General features: G+C 55.6%; 8 protein-coding genes across 10 annotated transcripts; 4 read left to right on the top strand and 4 right to left on the bottom strand.

Moving 5' to 3' along the window:
* Positions 1-111: 111 nt before the first annotated feature.
* H310_01624 (hypothetical protein) lies at positions 112-1,022 on the bottom strand. Its single transcript, XM_008864783.1, has one exon. It carries the CDS (start codon positions 852-854, stop codon positions 483-485), a length of 372 nt encoding a protein of 123 aa, XP_008863005.1. The 5' UTR covers positions 855-1,022; the 3' UTR covers positions 112-482.
* Positions 1,023-1,278: 256 nt separating this feature from the next.
* On the top strand, positions 1,279-7,943 carry H310_01623 (TKL protein kinase; the record flags this gene model as incomplete). Its single annotated transcript, XM_008864782.1, has 14 exons — positions 1,279-1,741; positions 1,801-1,884; positions 1,936-2,001; positions 2,052-2,120; positions 2,168-2,236; positions 2,287-2,355; positions 2,402-2,470; positions 2,539-2,607; positions 2,656-2,718; positions 2,770-4,299; positions 4,573-4,650; positions 5,389-5,432; positions 5,509-7,696; positions 7,751-7,943. The coding sequence occupies exons 1-14, from the start codon at positions 1,335-1,337 to the stop codon at positions 7,941-7,943; spliced, it is 4,998 nt and encodes a 1,665-aa protein (XP_008863004.1). The 5' UTR covers positions 1,279-1,334.
* Positions 7,944-9,127: 1,184 nt separating this feature from the next.
* On the top strand, positions 9,128-11,342 carry H310_01622 (hypothetical protein; the record flags this gene model as incomplete). The annotated part of the gene is made up of 2 exons (XM_008864781.1): positions 9,128-11,097; positions 11,150-11,342. The coding sequence occupies 2 exons, from the start codon at positions 9,128-9,130 to the stop codon at positions 11,340-11,342; spliced, it is 2,163 nt and encodes a 720-aa protein (XP_008863003.1).
* A 13-nt stretch (positions 11,343-11,355) lies between these two features.
* H310_01621 lies at positions 11,356-12,439 on the bottom strand. Of its 2 annotated transcripts, XM_008864779.1 has the most exons (3): positions 12,298-12,439; positions 12,106-12,245; positions 11,356-12,052 (listed from the first exon to the last, which is right to left on the bottom strand). In XM_008864779.1, exons 1-3 carry the CDS (start codon positions 12,425-12,427, stop codon positions 11,492-11,494), a joined length of 831 nt encoding a protein of 276 aa, XP_008863001.1. In that variant the 5' UTR covers positions 12,428-12,439; the 3' UTR covers positions 11,356-11,491. The 2 variants fall into 2 exon arrangements, with proteins under 2 accessions (XP_008863001.1, XP_008863002.1); XM_008864780.1 differs by having other exon boundaries at positions 11,356-12,245.
* Positions 12,440-12,966: 527 nt separating this feature from the next.
* On the top strand, positions 12,967-15,335 carry H310_01620. Of its 2 annotated transcripts, XM_008864778.1 has the most exons (7): positions 12,967-13,891; positions 13,944-14,135; positions 14,218-14,339; positions 14,396-14,606; positions 14,665-14,831; positions 14,881-15,029; positions 15,071-15,335. In XM_008864778.1, the coding sequence occupies exons 1-6, from the start codon at positions 13,042-13,044 to the stop codon at positions 14,953-14,955; spliced, it is 1,617 nt and encodes a 538-aa protein (XP_008863000.1). In that variant the 5' UTR covers positions 12,967-13,041; the 3' UTR covers positions 14,956-15,029; positions 15,071-15,335. The 2 variants fall into 2 exon arrangements, with proteins under 2 accessions (XP_008863000.1, XP_008862999.1); XM_008864777.1 differs by having other exon boundaries at positions 14,881-15,335.
* H310_01619 (hypothetical protein) lies at positions 15,026-16,540 on the bottom strand (the record flags this gene model as incomplete). Its single annotated transcript, XM_008864776.1, has 6 exons — positions 16,367-16,540; positions 16,215-16,308; positions 15,999-16,160; positions 15,633-15,953; positions 15,373-15,582; positions 15,026-15,294 (listed from the first exon to the last, which is right to left on the bottom strand). Exons 1-6 carry the CDS (start codon positions 16,529-16,531, stop codon positions 15,026-15,028), a joined length of 1,221 nt encoding a protein of 406 aa, XP_008862998.1. The 5' UTR covers positions 16,532-16,540.
* A 247-nt stretch (positions 16,541-16,787) lies between these two features.
* H310_01618 (transcription factor S) lies at positions 16,788-17,589 on the top strand. Its single transcript, XM_008864775.1, has 5 exons — positions 16,788-16,867; positions 16,922-16,981; positions 17,038-17,125; positions 17,185-17,329; positions 17,388-17,589. Exons 1-4 carry the CDS (start codon positions 16,820-16,822, stop codon positions 17,307-17,309), a joined length of 321 nt encoding a protein of 106 aa, XP_008862997.1. The 5' UTR covers positions 16,788-16,819; the 3' UTR covers positions 17,310-17,329; positions 17,388-17,589.
* Positions 17,383-18,212, bottom strand: H310_01617 (hypothetical protein). Its single transcript, XM_008864774.1, has 2 exons — positions 18,145-18,212; positions 17,383-18,080 (listed from the first exon to the last, which is right to left on the bottom strand). Exons 1-2 carry the CDS (start codon positions 18,189-18,191, stop codon positions 17,504-17,506), a joined length of 624 nt encoding a protein of 207 aa, XP_008862996.1. The 5' UTR covers positions 18,192-18,212; the 3' UTR covers positions 17,383-17,503.
* Positions 18,213-18,462: the final 250 nt, after the last annotated feature.

Raw genomic sequence — 18,462 nt, 5'->3', positions numbered from 1 at the left:
GATATATCTAAAATCCCTATTGATCCATAGGGTAGTTGAGTATTGAATGAATGCTTCAACAAAAACCCTAAATATTTCTCTAGGGTATTTGGAGATCGTACAAGCATATGCGTTCGGAATATGGGGGTGCAGCCGAAGTGGGCATGGTACGGCACGGAGATGGCACCGACCGACACCGCAGACACCGCGGAGGACCTGATCGGTGTGCATATTCCCATGGTTCCACCTGCCAAATATGCAGGGCTGCGCTTTCTGAATGACGGGACGCCATTGACGACCCCAATGACGTTAACGCACTCGAAGAACACGGCCATACTCAACGAAGTCGCGATGGAATACCCCTTCTCCCCGGAATTCATCCGCGTCATGACGTCGCAAGAGCTACAAGACAAAGTTGTGTCGGCCACGGCGGCGTACTTTTCATTGACCAATCCAGTTCACATTCCTGAGGTCGACATGACGGTGATGCAGTTCTACCGCGATCAACAGGGCTGCATGACGTGGTATCTCGTTCTGGACGGACCGTTGGAAGAGCACGTGATCGCGTCGCCGCTTGATGTGGAGGACGTCGACATCGAAGACGAAGGACCAGCGGCAGTCGTGCGGTACTGGAACGATGAAGTCGTCGTGTGTGCGGCGACCTTTCCAGAGTTTTTATACCGGACGTGGATTGAAAACCAGATTTGGTTTCGACTGAACGAACCGGACGGCGACGTTGCAAAGTCCGCCTCGACGTTTGTCGCCGCCGAGTGCACGTGGTACGAAGGGGAAAACTGGAAGGTCGGTCGGACGTGCCGATAACGGAGATGTCGTCCAAGCACGTGGAGAGGTCGAGGACTCAGCGTAACACGCATGATACACCCACAATCAAGCAGTCGGCGTTCTGGTAATGTAAAGTTTGGGGCGGCCACGTATCTGCCAGCCAAGCATCGGCCCTGGACTACCGTGGCTCACGGCATGGACGCATCCTGAACGCTGCATGGAGAGCCTTCCCAAGGCGGTGGAATACATGTCATACAGATCATCGTCGTTGTATTAGCAGATGGATCGACGCCGCCCTGGTGTGTCGAGGCCGCATGCACCAGAGTGGATGAGGTTTGGCCGACCCGTGGGTGCAGCTGCGCGTGCGGGTGAGCAGGGGCGGCGTCGTCCGAACCAGATGATTCCCGTGGCGAGAACACACACACCGGGTATTTGACAGTTCACCCGTTAGTTGACGTTAATACCGTGAAAAGGACAGTCAATGGCGAACGGGGAGCGTCAAGAGTTGGACGATTGGTTTGCTTGAGGTCCATGGGGGAAGGAGCCGGCGCCGCCCAGCCTATCGGCAAACCATGGCCAGAAAGTCACATGCAATGAATGCAGCAGTGGTGCGATGGTGGAGGCCATGGCTCTGTTTGGCTATCCTTGCCGTCCCCAGTCATGGCGAACTCAACGGTGACCAACTTTGCGCCACGTCGACAGAGTTGCCGGTCATTGGCAACCTCGACATTGGACGCGTCTCTCTCCGCGTGAATCGATCCACCCTCACCACAGATTGCCGCGGCGTGTCGTTTGGAAACGCCAGTAACCACAGCTCCACAACGACGACGTGCACTTGGTTCGCTAACGGCACCGTGATCCGCATGGCCGATGTCCGGTGTTCAACGTCGACACTGGAACAAGTGTACACCCTTCGCGCATTCCCTTCGAACCCGCACGTCGACTTTGTGCAGGACCTCCCATCGGTCTTCTCCACCATGTACGTCTACCTGCAAATCCCGTCAACGACAACTTGCGTCGTTACCTCCCTCCCTCTAGCATTCTCGACAGAATGGGCATCCATGCCGTGGCGACAAACCTGACGCACGACAGCGCTGGTCATGCCGTGTCTGCGAAAAGAATGTAAGCACGCCGCTGCCTTCGTCGTTGTCACTCGGAAAGGGATGGCTGTAGTCAATTGGAGTTCAACTCGATCCATTCGATCGACGGTGTCCAGTGGCCCATGGGTACCCGCATCTTGTACGACGCGTCGTCGTCATGCTTCAACGTACTGATGCTCCCTTGTGCAGGCAACTCGACCACAACACGATCGAAGCCATCGGCGACATCGCGGGCAACAATTCCAAGCTAGCGACGCTGTATGGCGCATGACCCTTTCCATGACAACCATCTCAACCTCGAGCAGGTCGCTGGTTGGAAACAGCATACACGCCCTTGACGATGCCATGGTTCTTCCACGCAACCTCACTCAACTGTACAGCTCCCTCATGCACATACCTTCCGTGCTCATCCACGTCGGGGTAGGCATCTTGACTTCAACCAGATTGCGTCCATCGCCAACACAACCCTGTTCCCTACCTCCCTTCGCCACTTGTACCATTTTTCGTCCTTCCACCATGGATAGTCACGCAACATGCAGGGGACTCTCTGGGAATCGCCTGGAATCGTTGCCCCCACGAGGGGTCTTGCCATCTGCACTTGCCACGCTGTACGTCTCCATTTCTCGCGAATGGCGCGCCATCCTCCTCACACCTTGCATCCAACATGTTTCAACAGAGATATTGCGTTCAACGGCCTGTCCAGCCTCGACGCGGCGGTGACGTTTCCCGACGCCTTGACCAAGTTGTACGTACATGACCACGTTGTCGTCGCTGCCTCCAACCGGGCATGTAGAGACGCATCGTTCAACAAGATCACTGAAATCGTCGCAAATTTTCCTCCAACGCTGACAACACTGTACGCGATCTCACGTCTTCATCCACGTGACGGCGACCACGCGATCTGTAGGTGCTTGGCCGGGAACAACATCACGGCATTTTACGCGAACGAATCTCAATTTGAATTGCTCTCGCAGCTGGCCAACCAAAGCCCCAACTCGACGCTCAGCGATGACCATCCGATCGATGATTTTTGCCACGTCGTCTTCACCACCACCAACACAAACAGCACGTGCGAAAACCACTCGCACGTTGCGCTCCTGTGGGGCACGTTTCCCATCTGCATCGTGCAGGACGATTCGCCCGGCAGTTCAACGCTGCTGCCGATTGTGGTCACGAACGAGCCGACGGAAATAGAACCCGAGCCAAATCGGTTGCCTTGGCTGTCCGTCGGGCTGGTGTCCGCAGGTAGCGTCCTGCTCTTGGCGCTTCTTGTCGTCGAGCTCCGTCGACGGAAGCCCGGTCGTCCTGCAGCGCACCCTCCCATGCACGTATCGCATTCGGCATCGTTACCCGTCGATGGGTTTGCCACGTGGCGCGTGCTGGAGTCGCCGCCTCCGTTTGTATCGTCGCCCATGTCGTCGCCAGCAATGTCGTTTTCTTCGATTGTCTCGAATGACATTCGATTTGACGCGACGATGCAGCCGTATGTCGTCCCCGACACGACAGTCGTCCATCGCAGGCGCATCTTGGCTTCCGGCGGCAACGGAATCGTGTACCTAGTCTCGCTCACCACCCACACGCACTCGCGCCTGGCTGCCATGAAGTGTATCTTGCCCTCTCTTGCGACCGACGCCGCCGCGATCGCTCAATTCATGCACGAAATGCGGTTGACGGCGTCCCTGGAACACCCATGCATCGTGTCGTTTGTTGGGCTCTCGTGGACATCGCTGCATGATCTATCCGTCATGACCGAGTACATGGACGGCGGCGACTTGTGGAACGTCCTCACGCTCACCCGACCATCCTGGTTGACGTGGCATCTTCCCCACCACATCGCTTTGGAGGATGCGCTCCATTGGCGACGTCAAGGCCAGAACGATGGCGAGGCCGCGTCTACCTGCTCACGCCGCCAACGCCGACCATTCTCCAAGTTGTCGGTTGCCCTCGACGTCGCGGAAGCATTGGCATATCTGCATTCACTTCCTCGCGTTATTGTGCATCGCGATCTCAAGGCAAAAAACGTCCTGCTCGATTCCACGTGCACTGCCAAGCTGGGCGATTTTGGAAGCAGCGTGATCTTGACTGGCCATCCGCACCGGGTTGACAAGTCGAGGATGACTGGGGGCACAGTCCCGTGGTCAGCTCCGGAAGTGCTTCGGAGCGACCAAGCTCTCGAGGCAGCCGACGTGTTTTCGTTTGGCGTCCTCCTCTCCGAAATCGACACTGGCCTCATCCCGTATTCCCATCTACCGGCATGCGTGCCGCACGACGATGTGACGGTGGACATGGCGCGTGCCCGCGTCGCCATGCTCGTCCTCGGCGGCACAGTCACGCCTCAGTTCTCGGACGAATGCCCCGACAGCATCCGAGACATGGCCATGCGATGCCTCGCCTACCACCCCGACGACCGACCCACGGCCCGCCAACTTGTGCAATGGTGCCAAACTCTGCTAGCTTGCCAATCCCATATTTAATAGGTGTATAGAATTCGCAATTATTTAACCACGAAATTTGGCGCTTGTTCGTTCCCACTTGTGTCCAAGCCTCTGCAGCGATTGCCTCTCTTGCGCTCCTCGCAAGAGAGGCGATCGCCTGGTCTGGAATCGTGCGGTCATGAAGACCGAGCAAGGCCAATGGACTTCGTGCGAGCGGCTTCTACAAATAGTAACAGATCATCCCTCTACCTCAAAGCATTCCATGCCAGCCCCAGGGCGCAGAAGCAGCACCGCCTCCTCGCCGTTCGGTCTGCGGTCGAGTGGTATCTAGGCCGTCAAGTGCCGTCCGTCGCGTGTGCAACATGTCGGAAAACCAGGCACGCCGTGATGACGATGTGAGATGCGGCCAGTGGATTTCGCCTCGGGGAAGCATCCACGGCAAGATTTGCCTCATTTCGATCCAATTGGGACAAAATATCCCAAAATCCAGAAGGATTTGTCCCGATATTCACATATTCACTCAGTACGTTACTCGGCAGCAGACTCGAAACAGAATGTTGGTCGAAGGGAGGGGCAACGTATGCAATGTCACCCCGCCTGTGACTTCCCTCGAGCTACGTGGCCCTCTCCACCAGTCACCCCCCTCATTCGGCAATATGCCACTCTCGTTATCCGGATGACCACAGGAACATACTTGCAGTTTGCATACATCGCACGCGCGATTTCTGGCCCAAAACGGACCCCGTATCCGGATTGTCGAAGAGGCGACCAAATGTTCCACGCCTACAAATAGCTGGACGTTTGAATTTTGAATCATCCATACAAACGCCAAGTGAAACCCTCAAGAACTGTCGTTGCCTCGGCACAGGATGCAGGCGGGAAGTTGGTATACATACCTTTTAATTACTATTCGTATACTAACACCTTGTTCAATCAGAGATGGGGCGAACATGTCCACCTCATACCTCGAATTTCTTTGTACACCACAGACCGCTGCCGCGCTCCATCTCGGCAGGCCAAGCAGTCCACGAAGAAGGATCCCCACGCGCGAATTTGACCAGGGAACACTCAGCAGGTAATGGAGACGATAGGTTGGCAGATGTGCAGCTCGACGATCTCTGTCCTTGCGCGATGGGTTCGGTCAGTCTGGCCTTTCTGCTGACGTGGGAGGATGCATGGACGAGCAAGGAGCGCTAACGCTCGGCGTGTAGATCAGAAGAACATCGAATACAGCAACATGTACCCCGGAAGTGGTGCACCAGGAGGCGTTCCTCGTCGAGGGAACCCAAACCCAGTCAACGTGGGTGTCGTTGGAGGTGGCGTCCCAAATGGACCGCAATCGGTGAGCGGCGTGGGGTCGATGGGTCGAGGAGATCTGCGGCACCAGGATTTGCGTGATATCCGCGGCAACATCGGGATCCCCATAGGCATGGGCAACAACCAGAACGTGGGCGTCCAGAACCCTGGTCCTCAGCAATTGGCGGGAGGCAGTGCGTCGCGCGTGGTGGAGATGCTGGAGAGTGCCAAGAACGAATTTGAGAGCGTCCTGCAGCAACTGAACATCGCCAAGATCGAAAACTTGGAGTTGGAGCGCAAGATCACGGCCCAGGTGGCGGAGATGGATCAGATCCAACAGACTATCAAGGCGTTGGAGCAGAACCAGCGCCGCATTCGGCAGCAGTACGACGACGACGTACTCCGGCTGCGCCGGCAGCTGGAAGGCGGTAAGATGATGCCGCCTGCACAACAGCAGAAGCGACCCCGTGACGACCAGAACGGACCTCAGTCGATGCCTCCGCTGCAAGTCAACACGGGGCCTCCGATGCTTCCGTCGCGAGGCCCTCGCGGCACGAGTCCGGTGCGTGTGGCGCCAGCTCCTTCGATGGGCCGTCCAGCTGGGCTGGACGACCGTGACCGCTCTCGGTCCATGCAGCCTCAGCACCAGGGTCCGTTGGACCGCAGCCAGGAGCGTCCGATGCAGCCTCAGTCGTTGGCGCCGTTGGAAGGGTCGCTGCACACCCCCACTGGTCGCCGAGGCCCCATGCCTGGCTTGTCTTCTCGTAGCAACGACCAAGACGGCCGGTCTGGAGAAGACCTCCGCGACCGCCAGTCGCGAGAACAGTTGTCGGACCGCGACAACCAAGGCCGTCGCATGCAGATCCAAGGCCCCCCTGGCTCAGGAGGCAGCAATGCCACCAGCAACAACATGGGCGGAGAAGGGTCAGCGAGCTCTTCGCCGGTGCTGAAGAAGAGCAAGTCGACAAGCGGCAGCTCAGAGATCCGGTCGTCGAAGAGCGGTTCGTCCAACGGGGGTCCTTCGTCGGGCCAACCGAGTCATGGGTCTGCGCTGTCTGGTGGAGCGTCGTCTGGTGGGTCCGGCCAGGGTCTGCCGTTGCCGTCGTCGTCGCACAAGATGCACCACTTGAGCAAGATCAACTCGTCGGAGAACGGGTCAGAGGCGCTGCCGTCGTCCAGCAATAGCGGTCCGTCGACGCCTCCGGGCTCGAGCAGTGGCGTCCCGACGGGAGCGTCGACACCGAACGTGAATGGCTCGTCGACGTCCAAGCAGAGCAAGGTGAAGTGGGCTCTGACGTACACGAACAGCAACAAGGGCCCGGGAGTGGCGGACACGGAGCGTCCGGTGGTGGAGATGTTCCACACGTTGGACCACCAGAGCGTGGTGTGTTGCGTGCGTTTTTCGGCGGACGGGACGAAGTTGGCGACGGGGTGCCACAAGACGGCGCAGGTGTTTGACGTGCAGACTGGCGCACGCACATTTTGGGTGCAGAGGCCAGCGATCAAGGAGACGGCGGCGCCTGCAAACGAGGCGGAAGACGCGTATGTCCGTGCTGTGTGTTTTTCGCCGGACGGCACTAAGTTGGTGGCTGGGATGCCCCAGAACACGATTCGAATTTGGGACATGGCGTCGAACGAAGAGGCGCCGCCGCTCATCGGCCACGACGCCGAGATTTATTCGCTGGACTATGTGGGCAACCACATTGTGTCGGGGTCGGGCGACCGAAAGGTGCGGCTCTGGGACGCTCGCACGGGCCAGTGCCAGGCTGTGTTTGGCAACGAGAGCGGAGGTCCGTCGGATGGTGTGACGAACGTGGCGTTGTCGCCGGACGGCCGCTTGTTGGCCGCGGCATCGCTGGACAAGGTCGTGCGAATCTGGGACACCCAAACGGCTCAATTGATGGATCGATTGGAAGGTCACAATGATTCAGTGTACTCATTGGCATTTTCCCCGGATGGCAAGAACATTATCTCTGGCTCACTGGACAAGAACATCATGTTGTGGGACGTGTCGGCATCCGGACGCACGACGGCTCGTCCTCGCTTGCTCTTCCAAGGCCACAAGGACTTTGTCTTGTCCGTGGCTTATACACCCGATGGACGGTATGTTGTGCTGAAATGTAACTTGAGATGTGGGTGCTAAGTGTAACCTCGTAGATGGGTCATGAGTGGGTCGAAGGACAGAACTGTCATGTTTTGGGATCATCGTACTTCGCGGTCTGTGTTGACAGTTGGTGGCTACCGCAACTCGGTGATCAACGTGCATTCGTCGCCAGCGTCGCCGTATTTTGCCACGGGTAGCGGTGATTGCTTTGCTTGCATCTGGAAGTACCAGTGTCAAACTATTTAACAATCTGTAAACAGAATGTATTGTTTGGATCGAGCGCTATGTTTGTCTCGAAATGAATTCGACTCGGGCCACACACTACGCCCATGAGTCCACTGGCATTCTAATGTTGAACAACAAGCGGCATCGTGCATTCATGCCTCATGTACTTAGCCATCACACTCCATCATGATACAGCAAAACCCACTCGATTCCGACAAGAATTGCTTGGCGCTGAAGTGGAATGCAAAATCCTTATGCATAGGCTTTCCAACACAACGTCGTCATCAACGAGCTGTCCATGAACGTTTGTTACCTCTGTACGACATGGATCTGAATGCGATGAGCACTCGCATGGGAAAGCCACGACTAGGACTACTCCGCACTCGGTGATTGAGTTCAACTGGTCGAAAGCGGAGGATGTATACAATTCTCCCGCCTACGACATCCCTCTCGGATGTCCACCAGTCGCAAGGTCCATTATCCGGATTACTCTGCTAACACATGACAGAAGTTCGTCAGTATCCGGAAACTCCTCATCGTTGTTCCGCTCATGCTTCAAGCGTATCCACGTCTTTGAAATTTGAAAATCGTCATACGTAAAACAAGATTAACGGATGGGCTGAACTTGTCGTGGACAACTCGCGGGATGCAGGCGGGGTGGAAATATACACACCTTACACTCACTATAGTATACAAGACACCACTTTAATCAGAGATGGGGCTAAGTTGACCTCACGAAAACCCGATTTCCTCCCTGCACCACAGACCGCTGCCGCGCTCCATCTCGGCAGGCCAAGCAGTCCACGAAGAAGGATCCCCACGCGCGAATTTGACCAGGGAACTCTCAGCAGGTAATGGAGACGATAGGTTGGCAGATGTGCAGCTCGACGATCTCTGTCCTTGCGCGATGGGTTCGGTCAGTCTGGCCTTTCTGCTGACGTGGGAGGATGCATGGACGAGCAAGGAGCGCTAACGCTCGGCGTGTAGATCAGAAGAACATCGAATACAGCAACATGTACCCCGGAAGTGGTGCACCAGGAGGCGTTCCTCGTCGAGGGAACCCAAACCCAGTCAACGTGGGTGTCGTTGGAGGTGGCGTCCCAAATGGACCGCAATCGGTGAGCGGCGTGGGGTCGATGGGTCGAGGAGATCTGCGGCACCAGGATTTGCGTGATATCCGCGGCAACATCGGGATCCCCATAGGCATGGGCAACAACCAGAACGTGGGCGTCCAGAACCCTGGTCCTCAGCAATTGGCGGGAGGCAGTGCGTCGCGCGTGGTGGAGATGCTGGAGAGTGCCAAGAACGAATTTGAGAGCGTCCTGCAGCAACTGAACATCGCCAAGATCGAAAACTTGGAGTTGGAGCGCAAGATCACGGCCCAGGTGGCGGAGATGGATCAGATCCAACAGACTATCAAGGCGTTGGAGCAGAACCAGCGCCGCATTCGGCAGCAGTACGACGACGACGTACTCCGGCTGCGCCGGCAGCTGGAAGGCGGTAAGATGATGCCGCCTACACAACAGCAGAAGCGACCCCGTGACGACCAGAACGGATCTCAGTCGATGCCTCCGCTGCAAGTCAACACGGGGCCTCCGATGCTTCCGTCGCGAGGCCCTCGCGGCACGAGTCCGGTGCGTGTGGCGCCAGCTCCTTCAATGGGCCGTCCAGCTGGGCTGGACGACCGTGACCGCTCTCGGTCCATGCAGCCTCAGCACCAGGGTCCGTTGGACCGCAGCCAGGAGCGTCCGATGCAGCCTCAGTCGTTGGCGCCGTTGGAAGGGTCGCTGCACACCCCCACTGGTCGCCGAGGCCCCATGCCTGGCTTGTCTTCTCGTAGCAACGACCAAGACGGCCGGTCTGGAGAAGACCTCCGCGACCGCCAGTCGCGAGAACAGTTGTCGGACCGCGACAACCAAGGCCGTCGCATGCAGATCCAAGGCCCCCCTGGCTCAGGAGGCAGCAATGCCACCAGCAACAACATGGGCGGAGAAGGGTCAGCGAGCTCTTCGCCGGTGCTGAAGAAGAGCAAGTCGACAAGCGGCAGCTCAGAGATCCGGTCGTCGAAGAGCGGTTCGTCGAACGGGGGTCCTTCGTCGGGCCAACCGAGTCATGGGTCTGCGCTGTCTGGTGGAGCGTCGTCTGGTGGGTCCGGCCAGGGTCTGCCGTTGCCGTCGTCGTCGCACAAGATGCACCACTTGAGCAAGATCAACTCGTCGGAGAACGGGTCAGAGGCGCTGCCGTCGTCCAGCAATAGCGGTCCGTCGACGCCTCCGGGCTCGAGCAGTGGCGTCCCGACGGGAGCGTCGACACCGAACGTGAATGGCTCGTCGACGTCCAAGCAGAGCAAGGTGAAGTGGGCTCTGACGTACACGAACAGCAACAAGGGCCCGGGAGTGGCGGACACGGAGCGTCCGGTGGTGGAGATGTTCCATACGTTGGACCACCAGAGCGTGGTGTGTTGCGTGCGTTTTTCGGCGGACGGGACGAAGTTGGCGACGGGGTGCCACAAGACGGCGCAGGTGTTTGACGTGCAGACTGGCGCGCGCACATTTTGGGTGCAGAGGCCAGCGATCAAGGAGACGGCGGCGCCTGCAAACGAGGCGGAAGACGCGTATGTCCGTGCTGTGTGTTTTTCGCCGGACGGCACTAAGTTGGTGGCTGGGATGCCCCAGAACACGATTCGAATTTGGGACATGGCGTCGAACGAAGAGGCGCCGCCGCTCATCGGCCACGACGCCGAGATTTATTCGCTGGACTATGTGGGCAACCACATTGTGTCGGGGTCGGGCGACCGAAAGGTGCGACTCTGGGACGCTCGCACGGGTCAGTGCCAGGCTGTGTTTGGCAACGAGAGCGGAGGTCCGTCGGATGGTGTGACGAACGTGGCGTTGTCGCCGGACGGCCGCTTGTTGGCCGCGGCGTCGCTGGACAAGGTCGTGCGAATCTGGGACACCCAAACGACCGAGTTGATGGATCGATTGGAAGGTCACAATGATTCAGTGTACTCATTGGCATTTTCCCCGGATGGCAAGAACATTATCTCTGGCTCACTGGACAAGAACATCATGTTGTGGGACGTGTCGGCATCCGGACGCACGACGGCTCGTCCTCGCTTGCTCTTCCAAGGCCACAAGGACTTTGTCTTGTCCGTGGCTTATACTCCCGATGGACGGTAAGTTGCGACGCTCATGGAAGAAGTGGTCCTTACGTGGTATTCATGTTAGTTGGGTCATGAGCGGATCAAAGGACCGGTCTGTTATGTTTTGGGATTATCGTACTTCGCGACCCGTGTTGACCATCAGCGGCTACCGCAACTCGGTGATCAACGTGCATTCGTCGCCAGCGTCGCCGTATTTTGCCACGGGTAGCGGCGACTCGTTCGCGTGTATCTGGAAATACCAGTGCCAAACAATTTAACCTAACTACTTCGTGAATGCCATGACGTGGACTAGCTTGAAGAGGCGAGAACTGCGCCCAGCAACGTTTCATTACATTCATATTCACAGTCAGGATAGAAGCACATGGAAAGAGCACAGGGAAAAATAAATAGGACGCTCTCGACGGGGCTACGACGAATCGGTGGAGTTTGGGCGACCCGACACGGGACTCACGGCAGGACTCAAACCCAGCCGCACTCGCTTTATGGCACGGACTTCGCGGCTCACCTTGTTCCACCCGTCGACTATGCGCTGCATACCCTCGACAAGGTGTTCTTGTCCGAAGTGGAAAAGTGTCGGATCGAACGAACTGATGTGTTCGTGAGCTTGTGCGATGGCCGAGTTCAACGCGGCGAGTTCCAAATCCACGTCATTTGTACGATGAACGACGACACTGTGAAGATTTCGTAGCATCTTTTTGGCTTGTGTTAGATGCCGACGATACGGCCCAAGGACAACGTCAGTTTGGGCGGCTTCGTCCAATGTCTCGTGCATTTGGGCCTTGAGGAAGTTCATCATCACTGCGATCAAAGTTCGCATGTGTGCGCAATTGACAGTGAGGAATCGTTCTTTCGCGGGTAAATCGGCTTCGATGTACTCCTCCAAACTGCAGAGAAATTGCTCGTGCTGGCGGACTTCGCTCATGGCGTCAAACACGTCGTCACGAAAGTGAAAGGTCTTTCCCATGAGCTATTTGCAATTCACATGAGGTGGCATCGAACGTGATCGCATTGGGCACGTACTTTGGTCATGAGGGCATCCAATTTCGCCTCTAATTCTTCGCATCGAAGGCGGGTTCCACTGAACAAGATTGATTCGGACGAAGGTTTGTCTGTCATCTTTTCGTCCACGAGCAGTTGCTCAAGCTGCTTCAAGTGAGAGTCTACTCGAATAACCTCCATGAACTCACAGAAGCGAGAGATGGCGCGACTTACCATGGGGAAGCACGCGTTTCAGCGCATGGAAGTAGCACGCGACGATGGTGCGGGTGTCGGCAATCATGACGAAGGCAAGATCAAAATGGGTTATGCTGGCAGACAGAAACGGGCGGAATCTATGGCACATGTCGCACACGGCCTATACAAAACTCAAATGAACCTAGCTTCTTCAACCTGGATGTCGAGTTCTGGCGAATCTCGTTTAACTGGCCGTTCGAAAACCACCCTGAGGCGGACAACCCCACGTTCCAGCCACCGTTTCACAATCCATGCAGTCCTTACTCATGGGGTCGTCGTTCCTGTCATGCATGTGCACAGAGCCATGTGCCTTGCTATAGAGAGTTCGAACGATATTTCTCAAAGGAGTCACTGCTTCACGAATGTAATTCCAAGCAAAAAATACTATTTTTCGTTGTTGACAGTTCGAGAATTTTCTGAATTCTTTTATTTGAACGCTTCGAACGGCCCACCACGGTTGAGCCGTCTTGGAATGTAGGTGGTGCCGAAACTCTTTTATATCTCCAGCTGACCAGCATTCTAATTTCTTTAAATCCCAGCGGTTGGCGATTAAACCAATCAACTGCCGTGAATAGATTTCTTTTAATTCCGTTGGTCCAATCAAGCTGCAGATATTGGAACGAGAATTCCACTGTGGACGCAAAAAGACTCGCTTGGAACGCTTGGGGTGTTTGTTAACCCAACGCCAACCCCACCGCGGCCGACTCGCTGCTCTCTCAATCTATGCCGTCGGTCACCAAGACGGGAGAGTCGCCAAGTGCCTCCAATAGCCCAAGACCATCATCACCTCATGGTGACGTAGCTACTTCGGCAGCGTCGTCTGAAGTTCCTGGATTGGGCAGCGACATGGAGCAGGACTTCAGCATCTCGTGGACGATTGAGCACCTACATCTGTACAACCCCGACTTTCAACTTACGCCTGAAGTCATAGATCTGCTCCATCGTTTCTTCCACCAGCTTGACCCGGACGACCGTGGAGTTATATCAGGGACAGCGCTCATGGAAAAGATCCGACAAGTCGATCCGCACGAAATCCACTTCACGACGGACCAGTTGCATCAACTGAACGAAGAAAAGCTACAGCTACGCAAGCAACAAAGGTCTCAGTTGTCGTCCTTCCACGACGAAGTGTCCCCCGACGACGTTACTTTCGACGAGTTCTGCACCCTTGTCATGCGATGGAAGGAGATCAGTCCTGTGGGCGTGCAGATGGTGTACACGACGTGGGTCAAAGAGATGGGCGCCGTCGAATTCGGGCTGGTGAACGAGACAGATGGGATGTTTATGCTGGATCTACCTCCCAGTCCCAGTGCCCATCACGCCGACCCCGCCGTCGCCGCTCCCGTCTCGACCCCCGCCTCTTCGTCTTCTTCCACACCTGCAGGCGCCACCACCGTGGATGCAACGTCGACCGAATTTCGTTCGTTTGTGGCTGGAGGGTTGGCTGGCGTGATTGCCAAGTCCATGTTGTCGCCTGTGGATCGGGTCAAGCTGCTCTTCCAAGTGAGCGACCACCTGCGCTTCTCGCTGCGCAATGCGTTGTACATGGCATCGGACATTGTGAAACGAGACGGTGCGTCGAATTCATTTCACAGCGCGATGGTCTGACTGTGTGAATCGTGCAGGGGTGCAAGCACTGTTTCGAGGCAACACGATCAACTTGGTCAAGGTGTTCATGTCGGCCGGGATCCAGCACTCATCCTTTGACTACGTCCGGCGGCGCTTCCACGAGTCCAACTGCAACAATCACGACGGCTCGGCTCCGTATGTGAAGAAGCTATCCAACACCCAGCTCATTGCGTCGGGGTCCATTGCCGGTACGCCGCGCATCCATCGGCCGCCATCTCTCTGCAGTTTTGAATCGTGCGATGACTCGATGGCCTCACTATTTCTTTGTAGGCATGCTCTCGACCATGTGCACGTACCCGATCGATGTTGTTCGCACGCGGTACATGGTGCAACAAGGCAAAATCAAGTACTCGAACGTGCTGGATGCGGTTGTGTGCATGTACAAGGCAGAGGTAACGTAGCTGCATCGCGAATTGTCGACGTTGACGTTGAGACTGCGTGGCCGTAGGGCATTCGGTCGTTCAGTCGGGGGCTGTTTGTCAACCTGGTCGGCATCGTGCCATACACAGGCATTGGATTTTCGCTGAACGAGCGGTTCAAGCAAAGCATGGTGGAGTTCCAGCACCAGTACTTTGCCCCAGCCAACCCGGACTCGTTCCAGCTCTCTCCGTTCTCTAAGTTTATGTGCAGCTACTTGGCAGGGTCGATTGCGCAGACGGGTAACGTGGCTGGTGGCCCTATGTGTGTTTTGCCGGCTAACCGAATGTCCAAACTCAGTGACATATCCCCTCGACACGGTGCGAAGGCGCATTCAAACGGACGGGTATGTCACGGGGGCGGGCGACACCCGCAGGTACCTCAACATGCGCACGACGGTCAAGGCCATCCTCGAGCAAGAAGGTCTCCGCGGGTTTTATAAAGGGGCGTCGGTCACGTGGCTGCGCGTACGACTTCCAAAATCAACTTTCTCATGCTGACACGTCGAGTGTGTAGGGACCGCTCGCGACCGGCATCAGTTTGACCGCATACGACTTGTTAAAGGAGATTCTCGGCGTTGAAAAAGTTTAAATCACCCGTGTCTCATGCTAGTCACCCGGATGCGCATCATGCCGACGCATGGTTGGACGATGCACGGGCTTCATGTACGGCTGCCGTTGCATTCAAGCACCCACACGTCGTTCAGGTCCGCTTCGGGAGTCATCCCACCAAACACAACGAACGTCGACTCGTCCACGACACACGCGCAGTGCGCGAAGCGGCCAGCCAGGCCTGTCGCCGTCTCTTCGGGGTCCATGAAGGCCACATCGATGACGTGCTGGTTTGGGCAAGTCGAAGGGTCTTTTGGCTGGCCGACGACGAGTTGCAATGGCACAGGGCGCATTTGGCAGATCGAGGTGTCCCTATAGCCTGCACTTGAGGAAGTGAGACGACTGTGTTCTTGACAACGCTTGGGTTGCAATGCTGTCCAACTGCAATGTGGCCTACCGCGACGTCGTTCGCGGGACGTAGACGTGGATGCACAGGCCGGCGACGACTGCACGGACGAGTCGAGCGATAGCTCCCAGCAATCGCTCAAGAAATCTTGACCGCCTTCCCATCCACCAAAGTGCAGCCAGCGGGTCCTGCCAACGACGCCACTGGCATGTGCACATCGTTGCCATGCTGGCAGCGGCGTGATTGTCCACGTCCATGAATCTAAGCTTTGCGAGATGAAACTGGCCGATATACAGATGCCGCTGACGCACCTGTATTGAGTACACAAAGGTCGCTGCAGAGTTGCCCAGACGAGGATCGACCACCCACGACGAGGATGCGGTCGCCATCGACGCAAGCGGAATGCAGCTCCCGCTTGGACATCAAAGTAGAGGTGGGATAGATTCGACGCCAGCGCAGCGCGTCGCCGTCACTGGCAGGCCATGGAAGGAGGTAAACGTCGTTCATGGCTCCAACTTGCGGGGACGATCCACCAATGACGACCATGCCGTGGGCAGTTGCAACCGCCACATGCGAGTTCCGAGGAGGCGGCACATCCCCTCCGACAATCGGTCGCAACCACTTCATTTGCACTAGAAAGCGCGTTACGCGCAGTGTATTGGAGGATGTAGAAGTACCAGTATCCAACACATGCAAATCGTTAAATACTGTGTCGATTCGGAGGTTGGCTCCGCCAAACACGAAGATGCGGGAGCCCCAAGCCACCGCCGTATGACCACTACGAGGAATGAATGGTGCACTCTCTAGTAGCGGCTTTGCTTGATTCCATCGCATTGTTTCTGTGGAGAGTCCACTGTCAACCCATGCGCTCGTGTAAAGAGATATGGAGGTACCCCAGTCCAGGACATGGACGTCGCCAAATGCTTCTGCCGCACGGTTTGCTCCACCAATCAAGTATAGCAAAGTTTTCCCTTGCGCTGATGTCACCTGTTGCATACAGAAACGTGTGGAGGCACTCGGATATGGAAAAGTGGAATTGACTTACTGCGGTCAGTGTTGCCCCTCCTCGTTTGGCTGGGAGTTGAATGTCGTCATTGAGCATCTTGCATTCCGACAGCGTGAAGATGTTTTCGACTTCGTCGCCGTCAAGCGGCCCGTCCTTGCCGTCGACGATCTCTTCAAAGTAGAACACTTCTTGCCTTGTTGCCATGCTCAAGCGGCAGAATGTGAAAATGTCGAAGATCGAAAAGGTGGGCATTCGGATATTATCCGGCATATTCGACAAATTTTCACAAATATATTGCCATTGTCCAAGGTTCCCAAAAAACTACGAGTATGACATAATTTTAGTGTAGAATTGCAAAGATCAATATTTGACGAATATTCGAAAATGTACGGAATTTCATAAATATTGGTTTGGTATGCGTGAACGCCGGCGATTGGTGGATTCTGCGCAGACTGAAGTCGGTGGTTTTTGGTGCATTCATTCCAAAGCGCGATGCACTTCTGCCCGACTTGCGGCAATCTGCTGATGGTTGAGCCCGATGTGAGTGATGCAACACGTAGAAGCAACTTTCCTCACATTTATGCTTTCATGTAGAGTGATGGCATGCGTTTTTGCTGCCAGACATGCCCTTACATCTACAAAATCAACCAAAAGGTACAACGTGGGGTGTGGCTTGTTGGAATAAGTCGGTGAATACGAGCGCTGTGTAGGTTGAGACGAAGGTGCCGTTGCAACGAAAAAAGGTAGACGACGTACTTGGTGGCGATGAAGCGTGGGAAAATGTGGATCAAACCGACAGTAAGCCCTGCATGGACCAGAATGTTGTGACCCTCGCTGACGCATTCGTTTCATCCCAGCGCGTTGTCCGTTCTGCGAGCACACAAAGGCGTACTTCATGCAAATTCAAATCCGATCTGCAGACGAACCGTCGACAACATTTTACAAGTGCACGGGCTGCAAAAAGCAGTGGAACGATAAGTAAGCTCCAAGAACACACTCATGGTGAGCACACGGTTATTCTCCACCATCTCGAGCTCCTACCCACAATCCAAAAATGTAGTTTTGCATGTTTCGGATACATTGTTGCTGGTGGTTTAACTGTATTTCAATTGACGCATGCGCTAGCGTCGAATACTTGTGGGACTGCCGGCGCAACGAGCAGTGGGTAGACCTTTCCTAGCCTTCAGTCTTGACGCCTTTTTGGCACACGTAAATGTAATGGACGGCGTTAGCGTCAGCGGCGTCGGTAACTTGGACGGCGCTAACCGTCGGCTTGGGAACGGTGTGGACCGTGACTTTCCAGTGCAGTTCGTTGTTTTCGAGATAGCTCAATCGGTTGTCCGGCACGCCATAAGAAATGATAAAGAACACGCCATTGGGTTTGAGCACGCGGTAGATTTCTTGGCACATCTTGGCGACGTTGGCAGTCGACCCTTCACCACACAAGATTGAGTCCATCGTACCCTTGTCCACCACGCTGTCGAATGTTTCGTCAGAGAACGACAGTGAACAAACGTTCATCTGTTGCCACTGCATGCCTTCATGGCCTTCGTACTTTTTGCCCATTTGATCGATGACAACTTGCGAGACATCAATGTTCATAATCGTCTGAAACCCGTCATTGAGCATCTCTTCGCTCAGTCGAGAGTTGCCTGCGCCAGACATGAGCACGTTGTCTGTCTTCTTCAGGTACTGGAGCATGAGGTCCTTCACCCCAGCGTATCGCTGGTACCAGTCAAACTGCTCCGCATCCCTACGACATCGCGCGAGTCAGATGCACGTTTCCTGTGCAAGAATCATCTAGCACTTCTACGCACTTGGTGTATCGTTCGTCCCAGTACGATGCCTTGCCGTATTGCGCCATATCCGATCCTTCTGAAAATGGATGCCGAAATGGGGTCGCTGGTCGATGGCTCCTCACCGAGGCTCCATTACCTTGTTTTAGTGACTTGATTCTGTTATGACGTCCCTTTCGTAGCTTCAAAGTCAAAGATTCCCTTGGCATTACGACACTCGACGAATCCCAAACTGTATAAACGCATATTGTATTCATTCATAGAGAAGAAATTTCTAGAACCACGTTGGTTTCACCGAAAAACAACGAAAAGTCACATGCCGTTGGTCAACCAACAAAG

This window comes from Aphanomyces invadans (assembly GCF_000520115.1).
Source record: "Aphanomyces invadans strain NJM9701 unplaced genomic scaffold supercont1.2, whole genome shotgun sequence".
Taxonomy (NCBI): domain Eukaryota; phylum Oomycota; class Saprolegniomycetes; order Saprolegniales; family Verrucalvaceae; genus Aphanomyces; species Aphanomyces invadans.
Note: the sequence above shows the minus strand (reverse complement) of the source record. Positions and strands in the feature narration are given on the sequence as shown.